Source organism: Sphaeramia orbicularis, chromosome 6 (assembly GCF_902148855.1).
Source record: "Sphaeramia orbicularis chromosome 6, fSphaOr1.1, whole genome shotgun sequence".
Classification (NCBI taxonomy): domain Eukaryota; kingdom Metazoa; phylum Chordata; class Actinopteri; order Kurtiformes; family Apogonidae; genus Sphaeramia; species Sphaeramia orbicularis.
In genome coordinates this window covers 49,060,551-49,075,028 of record NC_043962.1, presented here as the reverse complement: position 1 = coordinate 49,075,028, position 14,478 = coordinate 49,060,551, and the positions used below count along the sequence as shown (strand labels likewise).

Below are 14,478 nucleotides of genomic sequence, written 5' to 3'. Positions count from 1 at the left end.
ATTGTTTTTTGTGGCTATATTTTTTTCTGTTGTTTTTTTTTTTTTTTTTTTTTTTTTTGTAGTCTTCATGTTGTCTGTTTTTTATGTTGTTTTTGTCTTGTTGTGTCTTCACGTTATTTTCGTTTTGTTTCATTTTTATATGGTTTTTGCTACATCTTTTAGTCATGTTTGTTACCTTTTGTGTCTTTAATGTTTTTAACATCTCTATATTTTTCCTTCTTTTTTTTTTTTTTTTTACATCACTTTTATCTTATTAGATTTCATTTGTGGTTTTTGTGTACTTAGAATTTTACGTTTTCAGTTTTAGATTTTGGGTTTCACATTTCACATCATCCTTTTACATCAGCACCCCCTAACACTCTCAAGTCTTTTTTTCCTTCATCATATTTAACTTGCTGTGTCTTTCAATTTGTTATATTTTGCATTAGTTTCCTGTCCATTTTTGCACAATTTTCTCTTATTAGGGTTATTTTTGCACAAATGTTTGTCCTACTGTATGATTTTCATTTTCTTACTTTATGTGATTTATGTCTCATTGCTTCTTTTGCATGACTTCCATCTTATTGCATTTCTTTATGTCGTGTTTATGTAGCTTTTAGGTGTTTGTTTGTTTTTTGTCCCATTGCATTTTGTATATGTAATTTGAATATTGTATTTTTCCATCATTTTTAACTTGCTGTTTCTTTGTCATTTTCATTTTGGTGCATCTCGTGTTATTTTTTCACTTTTGTTGTTCAGTTAGGTCAGTTACACCTTGTTACTTTTATTGTTGTTTTATTTTAATGTTGTTTATGTCTTTTATACATAACCTTGTTGATGTTGCGCGTTTTAGGTATAATTAGCAACCACTAACCAGAGTCATTTTTCTTCACCTTTCACCTAGGACTCTTAAAGACCTACTGATATGGCATTTATCTCGATCATTACTGACATATGAGAATCCTCTTCATAATGACATTCTCCAGAATCTACAAGATAAATTTAATAATGGGTGAAAGTTCAGGCTGGTGGGAGGTGCGGCTTTTTGACTTCCTCTATACGTGTCAAGTTGTTGCACAGAGATTGTCTAACGGCTGGTTACTGGCCGAGCAGCCTCCAGCACGCCTCTCCGCTCCCACCACTTGAGGCTCCCAGCAGCCAATGCGTCACTTCATCTGTCAGCCGCTGATCATGGCGGAGCTACAGCTTCAGCAAGAAGTGGAGCCTCAACTTCTCAACGGGGACGATGGTACTGAGGAGAGGGAGGACGCGGACGCCTCGGAGTCTGTGAAGAAAAAGAGAAGAAAGAAGAAGAGGAATAAGACCGCAGCACTAGGTAAGAGGCAGCTCTTGGCAGTTGGGAGAAAATAGCGCAAAATTGTCTCCTCTCCTGCCGATCGATCTGGAGCAGGAGCATCATGCAGGACGGGAGACTTTTCAACCTGTCAGAGGGATTTCACCAGCTGTCCCAAGTCTGGAACAGGGACAGTATCCCAAAAGCGGGATTTACGAAAAAAACAACGAGGCAGTCCGATCCAGAAATGGGTGGGATCAAATGTAATACTACTCTACATGAAATATGTCTTGTACTTCTCTCTAAGCTGCATGAAATTATGCAATAGAAGTATCCACAGTTTATGTGTAAGAAGATGACAACCACTTGCGCAAAAAATCTAATGATAATTGCAGCTTTTGTGTTGCATATAGATATATTGTTAAAAAAAAAAAAAAAAAAAAAAAAAAAAAAAAAGAAAGAAAGAAAGAAAAATAAAACAATTAAAAGTCTTAGCAGCTGAAACTAACCCACGTCCACACAGTACTGTCTTAGGGGGGCTAAATGTCATAATGCTGTGAGGTACATATGCCCTTGAGAATATTGACTCCCAATGTATAGAAAGAAATTATGCACAGACTCTGCCAAGTGCTGCTCGGTGTGGATGCACTTTCTTGGGATGACTGTGAACCACAAATAATTTACTCACAGACTCTGTGTGTGTGTGTGTGTGTGTGTGTGTGTGTGTGTGTGTGTGTGTGTGCGTGCGCGCATCCATGTATGTGCATTGGTGTATCCGTGTGTCTACACCTGCACATGCATGCACGAGGATGTGTGACTTTGCAGCAGGGACAAATGAGGCTGAGCGGGATGGAGAAGCCGGAGGTCTTGGTGATGTGACAAAACAGCTGGAGCAGCAAACACTGGACGACAAAGAGAGGGAGGAGGACGGAGAAGAAGGTAACTCCTCACCGTGATTACCACTACCACCATCAGCATCATCTGCAGTGCTGTGCTGAACTTTATGCTCCCAAATGCACTCAGAGAAATTCAGCAGCTATGTGATATCTGATTTTCACTGCCTAAGCCCTTGTCGATATTTCTCACTTTACACACTGCATTAAAACTAATGATCCTTTCAACAGATGGGGATGAGGGTGAGAGCTCAACCGTGAAAAAGAAGAAAAAGAAGAAAAAGAAGAAAGGATGTAAGTCGTTCAGCTCTTAATGCAGTAAAAGTGCAGTTGCATTTCCACACTATACAACAGACAGGTTGCTGCCAGCTGCTGACACTAAAGGGAAATAATTCTTGAATTAAAATGTGACCGCATTAAATGTACTTTGTCATTAGTGGAATACAACAAGCTTACATGCAGTTTGACACTAATTAGTGTCAAGAGACTTCTGCCGTTCAGGACTGAGGAGGTGTAGGACAAAATACAGCAGGACCTTACATGTCAAGCAGACTGAATTAATGACAGTGAGCTAAACATGAACACACTAACACACTGAAAGTCAAGTTTTCTCAGTGTTACATCAGGAATAAAAAGCAATAGATCTGTAAACAAAGCATTTATGTACAAAGTTGTGGTGTGTAATTAGATTTGCAAGTGACAGTGTGTGCAGTTAGTCACTGTGAGTCAAAATATCGATGTGATGAATGCATGGAGGGTAACACTAGTTTTCTTTTCTCTCTCCCATTGCTTTCCTCTGCTTCTCCTTCCCTCTATCTGGGCCACAGTGAAGGGACAGACTGACCCTCCCTCAGTCCCTATTTGTGAGCTCTATCCCAGCGGAGACTTTCCAAAGGGAGAGGAGTGTGAATATCCACCATCAAAAGACGGGTGTGTGACCTCTACGTATTCCCTCAAACTCAGCAGTATTTCTCCGCTTGGTGATTGGTCTGCTTATTTATTTAGGCCTCTCTGGTTGCACTCATTCATATCAGACGACTTGTGTGTTCTAATTTTCTGATCAGCAGTGAATTCATTTATTTTGTTCTGCTAAAATGCTAAAAATGATATGTGCACTAAGGATGGGTGATATGGACAGTTGTCATGATGAATGTCAAATGATTATTCTCTCACTTTCAAAGATAAGTTTTGGTCCTAAGTCAAAGATGAAGAGAACTGAATGTACTGTATTTGTGGTTTTAAATTATTTTAAAAAACAGTCACAAGATGTAAATGTGATATTAATGCAACTAGATACAATGAAATTACAGTGAAAAACACAAGTTGAAAATGTGATAAAAACACAAGATAAAAATGTAACAAAGCACAACAAAATACAAGTATTGCTGAAGACTCAATGAGATGACAATAACATAAAAAGTGCAACAAGTTGTAAATGTGATAAAAACACAAGATTAAAAAGTCAAGAAAAACAGATGACTAGTTGAAAATGACGGGTAAAAAATTCAAATAGAAAAGATCATGAAAAAACAAGGTGAAAATGTAAACATTTTTTAAACAAGATGAGTGTCGTAAAAAAAAAAAACAAAAAACAACAAGACAAAAATGACATAAAAGATGAAACAAAATGAAAATGTAAAAAGTACGATGAAAATGCTATAAAAGATGCAACAGGATGAACATGATGTAAATAATTTACAAAATATATGATGAATATGACACAAAAGATACATGATGAAATGAGATGAAAATACAGCTGTCTCATGCTTGTTCTTATTTACCAAGATTAAATATACTTGAAAGATGTTTATTTGTGGATTTAAATTCTGTAACTCTACTCAAACTTCCTCCTGTTCAGATAATCACAAATAATACAAACTGCAGGACACTCAATACTATTGTAATAATTGAATCTTTTTTTCAAGATAATCATGGCATTATATAAAATAAGATAAAATAAGTAAAACAAGACATGGAAATGTTCTATTTGACCAAGTAAAATAGTTAACCCTAGACAAAAAAAAATGTATATCACAGCAAAACATTGTATTGCACTGATCATTGTTGCTGATAATCACAAAATAACATAAAAGTTATATCTCGATGTGTCACACTAATTGTGATCTTTTTATGATCCTAATATTTACCTGTGCAGAGTTTGTGTATGAGTGTGGCCTGATGTTTACAACAACCTTGTTGCCAGAATGTGTGTTATGACAAAATAATGGGCCTCCCCTGCTGTGGGTTTCTGTTGGCCCCCCACCAGGCGGAGTGCAGCATGGCGGACCACCAGTGAAGAAAAGCGTGCGCTGGACTGGGCCAATGAAGAGATGTGGAGTGATTTCAGGCAGGCGGCTGAAGCCCACCGGCAGGTCCGCTCCTACGTCAGGAGCTGGATCAAACCAGGGATGACAATGATTGACATCTGGTGAGACAGCCAAATGTTGTCATGATATGCACTTACACTGAGCCTGGACTCAGTTCAGACTGATAATGAGCCCATTTACATGCACACTAATACTCCAGTCATTATCTGATTTCTGGAGTTATCTGATTATTCAAGGTATCATATAAATAGCATAATCTGGTATGCTTTATCAGATAACAGCAGTAATTTGATTATGAGAAATCAGATTAGCACACCTGAATTTCTCCCCAATACTCCCATGTCTTCCTGCATGTACAGGCAAATCTGATTTATTTTGTTCTTTTGCGTCTGAATATATGTGAAAACAATTAAATTTCAGAAAACGGAAGTTGTGTAGTCAAACATGAAGGGAAGACAATAACAGAAGGTTTGATTCTACCATCACTATGGACGTAGGAATGCCGAAAGAAATCTGCTAATGGACTGGAGTATCTAAACCAGGGTTTTTGATTATCACATTTCTTAAGTGCATGTAAATGCATCAGATCTTATTACAATTATCTGATTATTCCCAGTTTTTTTATTTTTATGGTTATGTATGGTCATCTGTTGATTGTTTGGCAGTGAGAAGCTGGAGGACTGCTCCCGGAGGCTCATTAAAGAGAATGGCCTAAAGGCAGGCCTGGCCTTCCCCACCGGCTGCTCCATCAACCATTGTGCTGCCCACTACACCCCAAACGCTGGAGACCCTACCGTGCTGCGTTACGATGACGTCTGTAAGATTGACTTTGGAACACACATCAATGGTGAGAGCTCACAACAACCGTCCTAGTATACTCAGTGCCAATGAAAACGCAACACTTGAATGTGTTTTATTGTTCCTGAGCTGCATCAATATGTTTAAGTCTCACCTGTATAAGACAATCCCAGACAATTTTTTAACAACCTGAGACGGGTTGAGCTATTGTCACACTTGAATGAACTTGTCTGCATTCATAAGACTTGTTTTTCTCATTGCTCAGCAATGAACTGCTCAACTTAAGGAATTGTGGTCAGTTAAGGAGTGGTCATGTTCTGTATATAAAGGCAAGCTGAAAAGCACGAAAATCATTTGCAATAACTCAGCGATGCCTAGACTGACACGTGACCAAAGATGCCATGCTATGGGGCTCCTGGAGGCCAGAATCTCTGCTTGGCAGGTGGCGCGCCGTTTTGGATGCAATGTGTCCACCATAGTCAGGATGCAACAGAGGCATGAAGAAACTGGCTCAACTGCAGACAGACCTCGCCCTGGACGAGCACGTGTGACCACGCCACAGCAGGATCACTACATTGAGCTGCAGCACCTCCGGGACCGCTTTGTGACTTTTGGTTTTGGGGGTCCTTGAGTTTCTTTCTTTATACTTATTTTTTGTCAACAAATTTGGATGTGATTTTTTATTTTTACTGTATAGAAATGGCCTATGATTAATTTCAAAGAGCTTATGGAATAAAAATCCTCATCAGTTTAAAAAAATATAAGAATCTTCAAGTATTGCGTTTTCATTGGCACTGAGTATACTTTAAGAGTTACTGCATCATTTCACACAGCTCTAACCGAGGCATTTGGTTTTCCAGGTCGAATAATAGACTGTGCCTTCACCGTCACATTCAACCCAAAGTATGACAGGCTTCTGGAGGCTGTGAGGGATGCAACGAACACTGGCATCAGGGTAAAAAACTCCAACTTAAATGTCCTCAAGAGTCAACAGAACACATGTAAAAATCACACCATATAACAAAGTCATCTTGAACAGCCATAGATACCATCCCACTCTATGCTGGCATTTAAAGTGTACTTCCACACTTTGCACCAATTGTAGAAATAAGGAATTATAGGACACATAAAACAGTAGGCTTTTCCTGGTTCAGCATGAAGCAGAGGTGGCACCATCCCCATCCTGTATATTATATTTTAGAAGTTAAAATAATTATGGGGTCCATGAAGATTATAGGTATCATGTTAAAACAGTCTCTGGTAACTAGGTTTGTTGTTACTTTGTCAAATAAGTGTTTTTAAGGTCATATATTTTTTATGTTGGCCACATAGGGTTGTTGTGTTATCTCCTCATCTACTTTTAAGTTACTGGAAAAAAGGGATCAGTGGGGTGAACCCTTTAACATCCAGCATGATAGTTTAAGAGCCTCCTTTTACCTGTTTAGTAAAATGGTTGAGCCACTTCACTGGCTGCAATGACTTATAATTGGTTTTAGTTTTTTCAGCACTTTTTTCTATGCAGTAAAGATCCTGTATAGTTTTTTTTGTTTTTTTTTTTTGTAAACTACTGTTATCAGCAGAACTTTGTTTGTGGCTGAGAGTTAATGTCAGACTTCTCAACTGGAATCACTGACTCTGAAAGAAAATAATAGCTCATAAAACAAAAACTGCATCTAGGAATACCATAATATTTTTCAGATTCCTTGATTTCTGCATATATTACGTTAACTCTTATTCATTTTAGAATAAAGCCAAACATAGTTCAAGCAGTGATATTGGCTGATTAAATGGGTATCATTGTTATATCAGCCTTACAAATCCACTATTTGATCTCTACCTCCTGTCATGTTTACATTTGACATAAAGCTGTTATTCTGAGTCGTTACCAAGAAACATAAATGATCATATTCACAGCACATTAACTTTAATGTGTCTATTCCAACATTGTGGCATGATGAGCGGAATGTTTTAGTAGGATGATGTTTGGTAATGATGCTTTTTTTTTTTTCCAGTGAACTATAAACAAACTATACTATGACTTGAACAATATGTGGACAGAAACTTTTATGAAGGGGAATTAACAGACATGCTTTATAATCCATCACAGGGTGGTTAGTGTGTAAATGCAGCACAAGACCAGTAATTAAGTGTACTGTTTGTTGTACACACTTAAAGGTGCATAAAAAAGGCAAATGTAAAGGAAGATGGAGTGCAAAGAGTTACAAAAATTTAGGTGATGTTTACAAGACCCTTGAACTTGATATTGAATGGTTTTGAGCCAATTGCTTCACTTGCAGATTTCAGGAATAATCCATCTTATTGTTTATAACAACAAACTGTTTACAGCACTGCCACAGTAGATATCATCTAGCTGCAATACAATAGTAAAAGTGATGTATATTTATGTAATTATTGCTCAAATTTTTAGGTGACTCTTTGTTTTATGACTTGCTGTATGTAAATTGTTTCCTAAATTTGTGTCTTTATGCAAAAAATACAACTGTTAACTTACATTTACATAAACATCTTTTTTTGCCAGTTTGCAGGAATAGATGTGCGTTTGTGTGATGTTGGTGAGACCATTCAGGAGGTCATGGAGTCTTATGAAGTGGAGATAGATGGGAAGACATATCAAGGTAACACCAGATCATTTATAGTTGTTGTTACTAACAGACTCAGTGCTGCTTCCAATATCTATGTTTTTTGTTGCTGTTTTTTTTTTAACAGTTAAGCCAATCAGGAATCTTAATGGCCATTCTATTGGGCCGTACAGGATACACTCAGGGAAGACGGTCCCTATTGTAAAAGGAGGAGAAGCCACAAGGATGGAGGTTTGTGCATGAGATATTTCATGTAAATTTTATTTTAGAATGAATGGAGAGTTGACTCAGTTTGGGGTTAAAGAACTTAGATGTTATACTGATATACACAACAAAAACTCAGCTAGCTTACCACTGTTTTTAGACAGAAAACAGCCACAGTAAAACCATAAATCACCTCCATTTTCTTAACAATTTGTGTTGTCTTCATTGGAATCATCCAAACAAGGTCAGAACTGTCGTAGTATAATCTGAACCAAGTATCAAAAAAATGCAATTTAGCAAAGTTGTTCACTTAATAACTTTACACCTTCGTAAGTCTCACAATCAAACTCACTTGTATAGAACAAATGCTGCCATTTCAGCATCAAACTCCATTCTTTCCATTTTGAGCTATGTCCAGCGGTTAAAACAATATTTCTATTTTTTATCACTTTCTTTAACTCTGGAAGTTAAGTCGGTCTTATCTTCATTTCAACCTTGGTGTTGGTTTTTATCACCATGGTAGACAACCATAGTGACTCACTACTCCCTTCACAAACATTCAGTGACATGCTGGCCAGTGGCTGTGAATAAATCCAGTTCATATATCTGCAGTACAATACACATATTTGACATAATCCCAGAACTACTGTAAACACTCTAATGATACTTAGTTAATTTTTGATTCATTCAAAATTCTACATATTGCTCCTTTAAATCAGCTGCGATAATTTTCACAAAATAGATGATGATGGTGCTGATAGTGGCTGATGGATGATGTCCAGCCTTTAAACTGCAGGGTTTTAGGTGCTGTGGGTACAGTGGACAGGTCGTGTGTAGGTCCTTTGGTTTCCCCCACCATCAAAAACAGATATTCGTAGGTTAATTAATGATCCTGTCGGTTCCCTGACCAAAGTACTGATGATGGACCATGAGTACTTTCAACGGCACCTCAAAGCCCCTAATGTGCTAATGCTAATGCTAATGCTAGCCATTGTTTGCTTATTAGGATGGATGGGTAAAACGCAGAGATCAAATTTTCCTTTAGAGTTTACAATCCCTAAAGTTTACCTTTAACCATTTAACCTTAATTTCCTGGGGTTTATGTAGTTCTTAAGCTCCAAAAAAAAAGAGTTTGTGGGTCCTAAAGCAAGAAAACTGTAATTTTTTCTGTTTAAAAAAAAATGTATAACATCACATAATTTTCAGGGATGCATCCATTTATTGGCCTGGCATCAATATTGAACAATTTTTCGGTCAGATATTTATCTTTAAAGATTGTTTCAGAAATTTGTATGTTAAATCTGTGTTCATTAAAAGATAATAATGGATTAGATTTATACAGCACTTTTTGGTCACTCAAAGCGCTTACATTATTGACCCATTATTCATTCACTCTCACATTCCCCTACTGGTGGTGGTAAACTACACCTGTAACCACAGCTGCCCTGGGGCAGACTGACAGAAGCGTGGCTGCCAATTCGTGCCTACCACCGAACATTCATACACTAGTGTGAGTGCCACTGGAGGCAAGGAGGGTGAAGTGTCTTGCCCAAGGACACAATGGACTAACTAGGACAGAGTGGGATTCGAACCGCCAAATCTTTGGTTTTTGGATGACCCATTCTACCATCTGAGCCATGTGATGAGCAACTTTGACATTGCAAATATATTAGTATTTATAACGAAGATTTCTTTGATAAATTGGTATTGGCCAAGAATCTAGTAACCAGGGCATCCTAATAATTTTGGATTTTTTTTTTTTTAAATTGTTACTACAACATATGGAAAATGGGACAACCTAGTGCGGAGAATGAACAAATACAATCAAAATCCTAAAAACAAAACTTTAGATCTTGGAAACTTCATTTAGTTATTGGTTTAATTCAGTTTAGGTTCTACTCAAAATGCCTTTATTGAAGAAAAAAAATAAAAAATGGGAAAACAGGGAAAAGGTCCAAAAATAATTATTGCTCCCACTTAGATTTTATGGTTAGTTTGATGTTTGGCTCTACATTTAAAGTGTAATCAATGAGTAAGTGTGGCTTTTATTACTATACGTTCAACATTTTTCCAGTGTCTGATAAGGTCAGAAACTTCTGATAAAAATATATTATTGGTGTCAGTGTTTTCAGGATGGTACCAGCTGATTTATGGGTTTTTCCTGCTCCAGACTGTCATTATCATATCAGCTTGTTTTAAATCCAGCATCAGTCAACTTCTGCAAGATTCTGCAGCATCTTTTCCTTCAGTATCTGAAATAAAACCTGTTTCAGCCGTTGATAAATAAAACCTTTTTAATTCTTAAGTGTAACTGGAAGAACTGGTGGATGGTTAGGGTTACGATGGGGTGTGGAGAACTGTTCCAATTCACTGCTCTAACAGCTTCTTAGTCACCCTCATCAGCACTTTAAATACACCTTTAATGGAATTACCAGCCGCATCGAGTAGCAGCACACTTCAACTCCAGCCGCTAATTTCACTGAAAGAGCAGTGAATGGTAGGCATTAGGGTTAATTAACAACTGAGGAGAAACAAGACTGAGGCTCTGGCTTTTTTCCTCTCACATCTGCAGCTGCAGTACGTGACTGTATTTGGACAGAAGTGAGGGTTTTAATTGGCAAGATGCTGCGTCAAGCTTTTTACCTGATGGTAACAGGAGAGTAGGGGGTGGGAGGTGTGGGCTGCTGATCTGGCAGGTTTGTGTGTTGTATTTTTAGCCAAAGTGTGTTGATGTAACAGAGCTATTACCCTCCTTGTGATCTCGGGTGGAGTGGTTGATGGGCGTGCCACGGGGCCATGAGCACTTTGACTGATTATCGGTGCAGTGAGCGAGGGTGTCGCAGTGTTATCAGCTAATTCCACGAGGACTTCAAACAACAGCCACGCTCTGATAGAGATACAAAATGCCAATGAATGCCAGCCAATCACACTCACCTGAGGTGCTGTACTAGAAAGGACACTACTGTCCTTAATAGCATGCAGATGAATATGTCAGCCACTTACAGTACATCTTGAGGCTTTTTGTAAAATTTGCTGTATTTCCCCAGAGTCAGTTTGTCCTTTCAGTAATATCATGTCCACACAGACCTTGATGCTGAGGTGTATAGATGTGGTTTATTACTCAGAAGCCTCTTTTACAGTATAAAGAGAGTCAGGATTGTTTGCTTGTGTGTTGTCTCTCAGGAAGGTGAAGCATACGCCATCGAGACATTTGGCAGCACAGGAAGAGGTGCAGTCCACGATGACATGGAGTGCTCACATTACATGAAAAACTTTAACGTTGGACATGTACCAATAAGGTCAGCTCTGTTCACTCTATATACATACACTTACATTTTCACAAAATCTGCAAATACAACATCTGGTCATACAGACTGCAAGCTGGACAGTAAAAATGATCAGCAACAATGATTACTGCAACACAACTTCATATCACATTTTTTTGTTTGTTTAAGGATTTACTCAAAATTGTCAATCAAAAAACAAAGCATATTTATTATTATCATTAAAATGTTCTGCTTCTAGATTTCTGAAAGACTCTCATAAAGAAGAGTCTGAACCCTCTAAAAACGGTGTTCTAAGTTGATTTCAGCTTTTTGTTAGATTGCAAGGTCAGATTGCAGTAGTTTTCTTCAAATGGATTCAATTAAGATAAAATAGAAAAAGAAAGCACTTGATAACAATAAAGAATAAGCACTAAATCACAAAATCCTAATGGGTATTTCATGCTGTTGCATCTTGCTGCATCGTTTCCATCATCACATTAAGTCTTTTTTTATTTGTCTTGTCTCTTATGTTTTCATTTTTTTTACATTTTCTTGTTTAGTTTTATTGTGTTGTGCTCATCTTATTCCACCTATTTTATTGCGGGATGTTGTTTTCTTGTTGTGTCTTCTACTTTAGTTTTATTCCGTCTTTTTTCACACACACAAATACATATACATATATACATATTATATATATATATATATATATATATATATATATATATATATATATACACACACACACATACACACACACACACACACACACATATATACATATATGTATTGTATATAATTTTAAAATATTTGTATATATCAGCCCTCCTGATCCTGGACTTGCTTATCCACCAATTCCACCTTCTCAAGCAGTTCCTTCTGGGAGCTTCATAAAGTCTGGAGGGTCTCTTTGAGTTTGTTGAACCTGTCATTGATGTGACTGAGGATCTTGTCAGAAACTTTCTCCCAAAGTAGCGGCAGTGCCTCAGGATCACCACTATCACCATTATTGTCATGGTGTACAGGCTCACTGCTGGCAGTGTTAGCACTCATGCTAGCTGAGGCCAACAATGGTCAGGGTAACTCGGCACTTCTGGACAGCTTCTTTGCCATCTTGTCCCACAAACTTCTTTGGGTTAAACATTTTTGCATTGGAACTAGTTTGAGGCTAAAAATGTGACCTCTGAGACTGTCATAAATATAATTTTAAGTATTGGCACAGAGGAGGATCCAAAAACACATCTACTTCATGAACTGCTCTTGCACCCCCTCATCTTTAAATCCTGCTTTCATATTGCAAGGTCTTTTAGGTGGTTTTCATCTGTTTTCACCTTTTACAACATTATGTTGGGCACAATTTTTTCAACTTAAGTTGTTTTAGTCTTGATGCAGCTTTTACTTTTTCATGTTGCAGTTTTTATGTTTTCATCTTGTTGCACCTTTTACAACATGTTCATGTTGTGTCTCTTTATTTCACCTTGTTGCACATACCTTTTCTCATACATTAGTCATTTTTGGCTTTTAAATCTTATTCATTCTGTTTTGTTTGTCTGTCATTTTTCCGTTGTTTCATCTTTTTCTTTTTTTTTTTTACACTTGTAGTAGTTTAATTAGTTTTAAACCACAAATAACCATTTAGTTTCCTTAACTTTTAAGACTAAAAATCTCATGATAACATTTCTGACCCAGCTCTACTTTCTGTAATTACATATCCAGTTCACCAGGGTTTCCTCACTTGACTCCTTTTGTCTCCATGTGCTGCAGACTTCCAAGGGCTAAACATCTACTGAATGTGATCAATGAGAACTTTGGGACCTTGGCATTCTGCCGCCGCTGGCTGGATCGTCTGGGTGAGAGCAAGTACCTGATGGCTCTGAAGAACCTGTGCGACCTTGGAATCATAGACCCATACCCACCTCTCTGCGATATCAAGGGCAGCTATACCGCCCAGTATGAGCACACTATTCTACTCAGGCCCACCTACAAGGAGGTGGTGAGCCGGGGAGACGACTACTAAGCATGCAGCAAAACTCAAACCTGGAGCATGGCGGCTCAGAGACAACAAACATCCTCAAACTGGGGCCATTATGCAATTTCTCTGAAGTAAATTTTCTCTGCTTAATTTTTCAGTGATGGTTTGATCAAGAGCAAAGACTGGTGTCACGGCAATAGCTTATTATGAGTATTTTAATTTTCAAAAAATTCTAGGACTACAACAAACAATCTGATGACTATTTTCTCAATTACACAATTAACTAGTTTATAAAATATCAGAATGCAGTGAAAGAGTGTTTCCAAAAGCTCAAAATGTGTTCGTTTCACCCCACAATGATTTTCATTGTACTGTCACAAACAAGGAAAGAAACAAGAAAATAGTTACATTTTAGAACATGGAAACAAGAGAAAAGCTCATCAAAATATTTGTCAGTTGATATTAAAGTTGATTAATTGATTAATTGTTGCCAACTGGTAAAGGGCATATCTTTAAGAAGCATAGCATTGTAATTTGAGTTATATTTTGATGTGCTGCTTTTAGAAAATATGCAAAAGGTATTATATGCAAAAAAAAATGATGCAAAAAAGGCTACGGTGAACACCTTGCCTCAAACTGCTGTGCTTTATCGCCTTGTTAAGACCTTGTGAGGAAAAAAAACTGCTATGAAATATTTATATTTATATATTTGTTTGCTCTATTTTAATTTAATGCAGTTTTATAAGAAATAAATTGTTATAAATCTTGCACTGATTGCTGTGCAGATACTCAAAAGAGTTAAAAATTTTTGAATTTTTTTTTTTTTCCTTTTAGTGTCTGGAGGTGTATTTCTCTCTTTCAGCCAATGGGGGGCATACTGAGACATTAGTCAGACCTCTGTTTTGATAACAAGGCTTGCAGTGGGAGTATTCATACCCCTGTGACCATAGAATGAACATTGATGTTTACTAGAGATTAACAAAGCATGCAAGACATAGAAATAGCATTTACAAAATCACATTTATGGCAAAGTACATTCATGTAATCTAAAATACCGCTTTGTCCTTTATGAAAAATTAAACTTCCAGGCCATTTTGTCTTATTTTGGTAAAGTCTTTGGGACAAGGACATTTGTAGTGATGTCATTG

The 14,478-nt window shown here is 37.3% G+C and overlaps 1 protein-coding gene across 1 annotated transcript; it reads left to right on the top strand.

Annotated features, from left to right (window-relative positions):
* Nucleotides 1-1,140: 1,140 nt before the first annotated feature.
* Nucleotides 1,141-14,097, top strand: LOC115421661 (methionine aminopeptidase 2-like). Its single transcript, XM_030137663.1, has 11 exons — nucleotides 1,141-1,315; nucleotides 2,099-2,212; nucleotides 2,398-2,460; nucleotides 2,994-3,096; nucleotides 4,433-4,594; nucleotides 5,159-5,340; nucleotides 6,152-6,246; nucleotides 7,831-7,927; nucleotides 8,019-8,122; nucleotides 11,279-11,394; nucleotides 13,123-14,097. The coding sequence occupies exons 1-11, from the start codon at nucleotides 1,141-1,143 to the stop codon at nucleotides 13,373-13,375; spliced, it is 1,464 nt and encodes a 487-aa protein (XP_029993523.1). The 3' UTR covers nucleotides 13,376-14,097.
* The last annotated feature ends 381 nt before the right edge of the window (nucleotides 14,098-14,478 follow it).